This window comes from Mesitornis unicolor, unplaced genomic scaffold (genome assembly GCF_000695765.1).
Source record: "Mesitornis unicolor isolate BGI_N332 unplaced genomic scaffold, ASM69576v1 scaffold11703, whole genome shotgun sequence".
NCBI classification, from domain to species: Eukaryota; Metazoa; Chordata; class Aves; order Mesitornithiformes; family Mesitornithidae; genus Mesitornis; species Mesitornis unicolor.
Window position 1 is genome coordinate 40,352 of NW_010175352.1, and position 8,037 is coordinate 48,388.

Sequence of the window (8,037 nt, forward strand, 5' to 3'; positions counted from 1 at the left end):
CAAGAGAAGAAAACTCAGCCATAATGTGGAACAGAATAGAGGATTAATTAAGTCCCCCAGCATTAACAGTGTTGCAGTTGGAAACCCATCAACACCTCGTAATCAGCCAGCCCACAGAAATGTACTTCAAAGAAAAAACAAGCTACGTCAGTTAGAAATAGACTCCCACCTTCTGCTCTAACTCCTACCAGAAGCAGCAGAGCATCGAGCCAGAGGAGCTGTGCTGAAGTGCTCAGAAAGTTAGGGAGAGGGGGGAGGAACCGAAAAGACTAAAATTAATACCAAAGACAAGTCAAAGGCAGGTCCTGCCCTTGGAACTATTTTCAGATTGAATGTGTCTTTTCCCACCCAACCATACTTTCTGAGTTAACAGAGCGCATTTTGTCAGGGAAGGAGCTGTCGGGTGTTACTTCTGCCCACCTGTAATGTTGGGAGCATCTGTAGCACTGGAAATGAGAGATCGTTTGGGTTTTGCACAAAGACCTTTGCTGCTAGGATCAGTCCTGGCCAAAAACAAAGCCCAGAATTAGTGTTTGTCTTGGAGAACGGGTGAACATTTTCATATACATTTTGCTTTCCAGTTGTTTCCAAGATCTACAGGCTAAAGTGGGATGTTAAAAAGAAAAGTCTCCATCTGAATGATGCTGCTCTGCGCTTGTTCAGACAGAGAGAAGCCACAAATCCGGGTGACATCCCATGGCTGACAGCCATCTGTCAGTGCCTCCAGCCCGATCCCTCGCTTGCTCTCCTGTTGTGGTGGAACCAGTCAAGGACCGGTTGCAGAAGCTCCAGTCAAGGCAGCGCGTACCTAAAAACCTGCCTTTTTTCCAGACGTTGTGCCCCTACTAAGGCACAACCTTGCAGCCTGTGGGGTTTGCAGGAAGGAAACCTGCAGGAGGTGCAGGAGTTGGTGAAGGTTTCATGTGGCAGGGCAATAAGTTTCTTTTCGGCAACACCTTGAACCTCAGTCGCACGTGCCTGTAAATTATTGAATGCTTATCGTGGTTCTCATCCAGTTTCACTGCAGCTTACGGAAATAAAAGCCAATAGTCCCAATCAACCTCCTTCCGTAACACTGAGATCTTTTCGTGGAAGAGTTGGCCTTTGAAGCAAACTAAAATGACAAGTAAGAGCTTCAGCTGTACTGGTCCAACCCATTTTCTTTGTTAACTTTACTTGTCGTGAGACACGTTTGGCATTTCAGGCACCATTGCTTCGGTACCCGGCAGGAAGACCTATCTCCAAATGAGACAAAACCCCACGGAGCACAAGGTGGCTCTTTCCCCTCACTGCTTTTCTCTCCCCTGCAGCTCTGACGGCGGCGGCCGGGCGCGGGAAGCTGGAGGTCTGCAGGCTGCTCCTGGAGCAGGGCGCCGCCGTGGCACAGCCCAACCGCCGCGGGGTCGTTCCGCTCTTCAGCGCCGTGAGACAGGGCCACTGGCAGGTGAGCAACATCTTCGTCTCGCTGAGATGTGGGGGGAGAAGACAACCCCCAGCTCTTGGGGAATCATCGGAGTGAGAAGCAGCGATATTGGTGCTTCAAACACCTCGAGCTGTTGCTGGCTCAGACAGCTTTTGTTTGAGTATTGTGTTATCTCACCATTTGGGAAGCAAATGGGATGCTCTGGACTTACAAGGTTATTTTATAAGGTCCTTATACCTCTGTTGCTTCTCCTGTGGCCTAATCTTGCAGCAGTCATCCCAGAGGGTGCCATGCCTTGGGAGGTGAGGTTTCAAGACATGGGGACTGCTCTGCTCTTGCTTGGCTCTGGTTTCTTCCCGACGTGTTTTCCCAACTGGTCTCTAATTATGAAAAGCGTTCTCGCTTTGTGTGTTGCAGATTGTGGATCTCTTACTCACGCACGGCGCTGATGTGAACATGGCAGACAAGCAGGGGCGGACGCCGCTGATGATGGCTGCATCCGAGGGACACCTGGGCACGGTGGAGTTTCTGCTTGCGCAAGGTTAGAGGACGTGCTTGGAAGGGGGGTGTTGGAGACCGGCCACGACGAGTCCCATCACGCTGTCTCCTGCACAGCTGGATTTTGTAATATTGAGGTTTGGGACTGTAATCCCACCGCTGGATCGGGCGGTGGGAGAGGTCCTCAGCACCGTGTCCAGCTTATTGGAGAGGAGGACTAGAATAGTGATAGCTTTAATCTTGGCTGTCCGTTTTGTTGTCTGTGTTTGGTGCTCATGGCCTCAAAACCACACATTCAATTTAGAAAATAATGCATCACGGGTGCTTTGAGCATTGAGTTAAGAATTCTACCCTTGAACCATGCTTGGAGCTTCCCCTTAGATGAAAAAGTCAACAAGCAATGAGGTTGAACCAGCAGCATCGCTATGGAACAGGCAGGTGAGGCTTAACCACAGGACCAGAGATTGGGACTCATTTTAACAGCTCCATTTTTAGTGCTAGCGTTGTCCGTGTTTTTGACACCAACACCAGCAGGAGGATAAGGCCCGACACAAGCAAGAATTCGATGTATTTATTGAAAACAGACCAGAACTGTTTTGGAGATAGCCTGCTCCTCAGCTTTGCACTCACAGATTCACTTTGCTCAGTGCTTTTGGTGTTTAATAACTCCCCTTCGCCAGGAGTTACTCACTCAATGGTTTTACTCATTGCTGCTGTACATTTGCAGTGAGTCAGAACAACACGCTGCCTGCAGCCTGTGCGAACACAAATATTCTTATTTCTCTACTTCTTTAGAGACCTTTTTTTATTTCCCACAAGTAGCCAATGTTTGTTTGGTTTGTTTTGGCTAGAAATAGCATTTAATCCTTGTTTTGTTATTTGATATTTTTATTCCAGGTAAGATCCCTCTTTGGGAAGGGATATTTTCTTCATATCGTAAGTGACTGTGTCTGACCTCGTAGCCAAAATGTGAGACACTTGAATATTTTATATAGTAGTTGTAAGAACGTCCTTTCACTGTAAAATTGCCAGGCTCCCGAGAATAAGTTTGTCATCACCTGTTGCCTGTCCTGAGCATAGGCCAGAGGGATCCTTCAGTGCTTCACCTGCATAGGGATGTGACAAAGATCACTTGGAGGCATGAGTTTCCTATGAATTAAGTCAATTAATTCTTTTCTGATGTTCTGGGGTTTTTTTAAATTTCAAATTAACGCTCTGTGTTTGAGCTGTGCCGTGGCCCTTTTTGCTGCTCGACCGGCTCTGCATAAAAGGCTTAAAATAAATGATTTATTGGTTTTTTTGCCAGACTTGAGAACTGTGCATGTTGCTTAGGACTGACTGGTTCAGTGGAGGATGAAAATACCAGATAATCCGATTTTGGCTGTGGGATGCACATAGTGTTTCCCTGGCTCTTGGAGCACCGAGAGCCCAAGAAGTCAAAAATACGACAACTGTTCTGCTTTAAAAGGTCCGTTCTTCTAAATAGCTTAATAAACTCCACTAAATATGCTGTAACACATGGTCCCACGGAGTTAGCTCAAGCCTGGGCAGAGTACAGTGATATATGGTGTATTTTAATTAAAATGGCTTTGACAATCCTGTTCAATGTTTCATTAAAATCAAAGTGTGTGAATCATAAGCCATAAGCATTAATTAGTGTGTTGCAAAGCAAATCTCAGTTGACTGTACTTGATTAACACAGTCAGCGTTTGTAAACACTTTTTATTAACAGAGTTGCAGTCATCAATCAATTTAAAATCCACGTTTTTGGGGTTACCTGCTGCTCTCGCCTCACAGCCAGAAGTAATGGGAGTGTGAACGGTGAATTAAACTTTCCCTTGAAGCCAATACTGATACGGATCTGTGTTACACAGGGCAAAGTAATTCCTGATGCTCGTTCTGTTTGGAGGGAGCTTGGTCCCGAATCTTGTTTTCCTGCAAAAATCAGTCAAAAATTTTGGCATATAATAGTAATAATTCCTGATGCTCATTCCGTTTGGAGAGAGCTTGGTCCTGAATCTTGTTTTCCTACAAAAGTCAATCCCAAATCTAGGGATGTAATAATTCCTGGTGCTCCTTCCATTTGGAGAGAGCTTGGTCCTGAATCTTGTTTACCTACAAAAATCAGTCAAAAGTGTTGCTACCTTGGGGTCCATGGGATGTGCAGATGCTGCTCCCCTCTGGCTGCCCCGTGGCTCTGACAGCCCCAGCCCCACAGGGGTGACCCTGCCCGGGCTGTGGATGCAGAAAGGATCCGACCATCCTGGCCTCTTCCTGCTGCTTTTTGATGCCCCAAGTGTCAATCGTTGGGTTTTTCCTGTCTGGCTCACTGTTGTGTGTCTGCCAGATAATGTATTCAATCATGAACTCTTGCTTTTAGCCAGTGGATTCTTTTTAGGGCAGGAACAGTCCAGCCCTTGCCAGAAGCAACCTGGGTTTGCCCAGACAAAATCCCACCACAGCAGGGATGGATCCGTGAGGTCACCCTAAGCCACTTCTTGCCCTCAGCCCATCAGCGTGTCTCATGTCTGACTGCCATGACACTAACCAGGACAGTCGGACATCCCCAAAAGAGCCAAGGACACCGTCGGAGTCAAGCAGAGGTGCTGCCAGGAGCTGTGGCTGCATCAGGAAGTGTGTGCTTGTCACCCATGATACGGTGTGTGGGAAGGCTGAGGGGTGATGTGGTTTTCCAGCCTTCCCAGAAGAGTCAGAGGGAAAACCCAAGAGAAGACTTTGACGGTTTGATTGCAAGCAGGTAGCTGGTACAAATGAGAAAGGATTAAGTGAGGCCTTATCCTGCTTTGGTGAGCAAAAGTTGGCCTTGGGTCAGTTGAGGATCATCTGGAGAGCTTTCACAGAGCTTTCACACAGCTTCAGAAGGGTTCCTGGGGGCAGCGTGAGAGAAGACTGGCAAGATGTCAGGAGCTGATGTTGGCATCCCTCAGCTCGTGCATCCCAGCTGCCTCGCAGCCAGCGTCCCTCCTTGGCACAGCCCATGGCCCCAGACACCATTTGCCTCCTCCCTTGCTGGCTCCCATGAGACCCGCAGTGAGCAGGTGGAGGTTTCCAAACACACCTGAGCAAACCCTCATGTGTTGTGCTCCTCTGCAAACAAGAAGCTGGGCAAGCTGAAGGACCTCTCAGTTAGCCGTGGGTGCTAATGGTGATACATCAGCTGGGATGAACAGGAAGGGGCAGGAAATTCACATCACTCCCCCGTTGCTGAGCATTCTGGAGCCAGCGAAGATCTCACACTGCAGAAAGACACCGCAGGGACAATTCAGCCCCATCTGCAGGCAGGAGCATCCCTCAGGTAGCTGTGATTCCTCACGGGAGCAGAGCTGGTACGGATCTCTGCTGCACGCTGGAGAGCCAGAGCCTGCGCCATGGCAACAGGAGTTGTCATCGTGCCACGAAGAGGAGCGTTCACTTGATGCTGCTGTTCGGATCTCGTGTGCGTATCCATATGCTGCATGAAGCAATGCTGACCCGTTGGTATGGCAGCGCGATTTCTTCATCCAAGAAAATGTCAAGTCCCTCTCTCCTTGGCTCGCAGTTGGCAGTAGTTTATCCCACAGCGTTGTATTTATATTGGGTAAAGTTCAGGGAGAAATACTGCTGGAAATTGTGTGGATTTGGGTAAAGAGGAGGGGAGCAGAGAGGGGAAAATCGGTGCTTTTTTAGAAGAACTGAGCTGAATTGACTTAAGTTACCCTTGATATGCCGTGACCTGCTGAAACAGCAAAATGATCTTCATCTCTGACTCATACAGGCTGGAATGGGTTTTGATGGGGAAAAAAAACCCAACAGTTAAAAAGAAAGATTGATGTCTCAGCTGAGGGATGTCAAACCCACCCTGCTGCTCAGATGTTTGCCAGAAAAGCCTACAGAGCTAGGTGTGAAAAAGTTTACGGCTTGGTGTGAATAAACTCATTTGCCACAGTTCCTACCGGTGCATTTGAAGTTGTCGTGGAGGGTGGGATCCGCGGTGGGAGAAATGCTAATAAAGTAATTAATAATTATGTACACGGCTCTCTACAAATAAGCTGTCGTCTCTAAGCGGATGGTTTGTTGATACAGCACAGAGCTCTTGAGTGAACTGGTGCTTGTTCTTCCAGGTGCCTCCATTTCTCTGATGGACAAGGAGGGCTTGACAGCCCTCAGCTGGGCCTGCCTGAAGGGACATCTGTCCGTGGTGCGTTCCCTGGTGGAGAACGGGGCTGCCACCGACCACGCGGATAAAAACGGGCGCACTCCGCTGGACCTGGCAGCTTTTTACGGCGACGCAGAGGTGGTGAGTGGTAATAGATGTAGAAATAAAAGAGCAACTGGTGTAAGACCCTCAAAACAGCACAGTTTGCTTGATGTTGCAATAACCAAATAGTGTCCTGGCCCTCCATACGTGCAAGGGCTTCCACAGAGGACAACACATGAGACTGGTGAACTGTCTGTCAGACCCTATCGATGTGGGTTTGGCCCAAGATTCTGCTGGTCACAGAATCACAGCATGATTGGGGTTGGAAGGGCCCTGGAAAGCTCCCCCAGTGCAACCCCTGCCACAGCAGGATCACCAGAGCAGTCACACAGGAACACGGCCAGGGCTTTGGGTGTCTCCACACAAGGAGACTCCACAACCTCTCTGGGCAGCCTGGGCCATGCTCTGGCCCCTCACACTCACAAAGTTTGTCCTCATCTTCAGCTTGAACCTCCTGTGCTCCAGCTTGGGACCATTGCCCCTTGTCCTGTCGCTGGGCACAACCAAGCAGAGTCTGGTCCCATCCTCAATGGTTGTACACCCCCAGCAGCACACGAAGGTCTCACCCAGGAGCAGAACTGACCACTGGGCTTCTCCTTGCAGGTTCAGTTCCTGGTGGACCATGGGGCCATGATCGAGCACGTCGACTACAGCGGGATGCGCCCCCTTGACAGGGCAGTGGGGTGCCGCAACACCTCGGTGGTCGTCACTCTCCTGAAGAAAGGAGCCAAGATAGGTAGGGACAAGGGGACAATCTGCTGTCGGCTCTGCCAGGCAGGACCCCGAGCGGTGGCCTGGCCTCCTAGAAAATAGAAATTTAATTCCGAGGCAGCCTCAGCCCCAGCCGGCGAGCCGCGCCTGCCTTATTCTCTTTATTAAAACGGGGAATATTTTTTCTTGCTGTCGTATTACTGAGCAAAGTTAATCAATAAACAACTGTTTCTTTGGCAAGGTCTTTCCGCTGGTAATGCTTTTTCTATCTTTACTAGTCTGAGTCGACAAGCGTACTATGTCCATGCATTGCTGTGAGCTGCTGCGTTCACTCGCTCTGTGTATGCTTCCAGACCTCAGTGTTACCTGCACTGCGCCACACAGCTGCTCACGTTACGTTTTCCTGTGAAAGGGGATTTTGCTGGTGCATTGGCTTCTTTGCTGCCTGCCTCTCACAGCTGCTTTTTTTCCTTTCTTTTTTTATTTTTTTTTTCACCTTCATCCATTTTTTTTCCCCCTCTCTCCTACAACTTTTTGTTTTCTCCTTTCTTTGAAGGTTGTCAGACGTTACCGAGTCGCCCACGAGGTATATCTCATTGCTGTCAGCATCAGCTTCGATCTGATAGCTTTGTCAGCCTTGCTTTCTCCTGTTTGATTTAGCCTGCATGCGTCCCAAACACCTCTAATCTTTTTAATTTACCTCACCTTCAAATAATTTTTTTAATGACTGTTGCAGAGAATAACTTGAACTCAAAAACTAACCTCCTTCCCCCAAAATGTACTGAATCTACTTATAGAATCTCGTTGACTTATGCTTCACCCACACTAATGAGTTGTCCCCAAATTTTTGCCACCCCTTCCCTCCCAGTGTCAGCCCTTGAGATAACGACTGGTTCTGCACAGCTCCCTGTGCAGAGCCCTGGTCCCCCCCACCCAACCGACGGCTTTGGCACCGGCAGCACTTAGACACCACCCTCCCTTGGTCGTATTTTCCAATTTAATGCATTTTCTACTCTAGTATTTCACATCTTGTGAAGCTGGTAATCACAATCCACTTAAACACAAAACGCCTATCGACAGTCGAACTGCAGATTTCCTAGTGCACTTCCAGAGATTCTAATTTAGAAATGCTTTTATGTAACCGCTC

At 48.6% G+C, this 8,037-nt stretch overlaps 1 protein-coding gene across 1 annotated transcript in view; it reads left to right on the forward strand.

Annotated features, from left to right (window-relative positions):
• The window catches only part of TANC2 (tetratricopeptide repeat, ankyrin repeat and coiled-coil containing 2), a gene marked incomplete at its 5' end in the record, with an annotated part of 50,096 nt that overhangs the window by 34,264 nt on the left and 7,795 nt on the right, over positions 1-8,037 (forward strand). Inside the window, 5 exons of the mRNA XM_010181356.1 lie at positions 1,311-1,444; positions 1,841-1,964; positions 6,043-6,218; positions 6,783-6,915; positions 7,447-7,476. Of these exons, the coding sequence (XP_010179658.1) occupies positions 1,311-1,444; positions 1,841-1,964; positions 6,043-6,218; positions 6,783-6,915; positions 7,447-7,476 (597 nt within the window). The remainder of the gene's footprint in view (positions 1-1,310; positions 1,445-1,840; positions 1,965-6,042; positions 6,219-6,782; positions 6,916-7,446; positions 7,477-8,037) is intronic.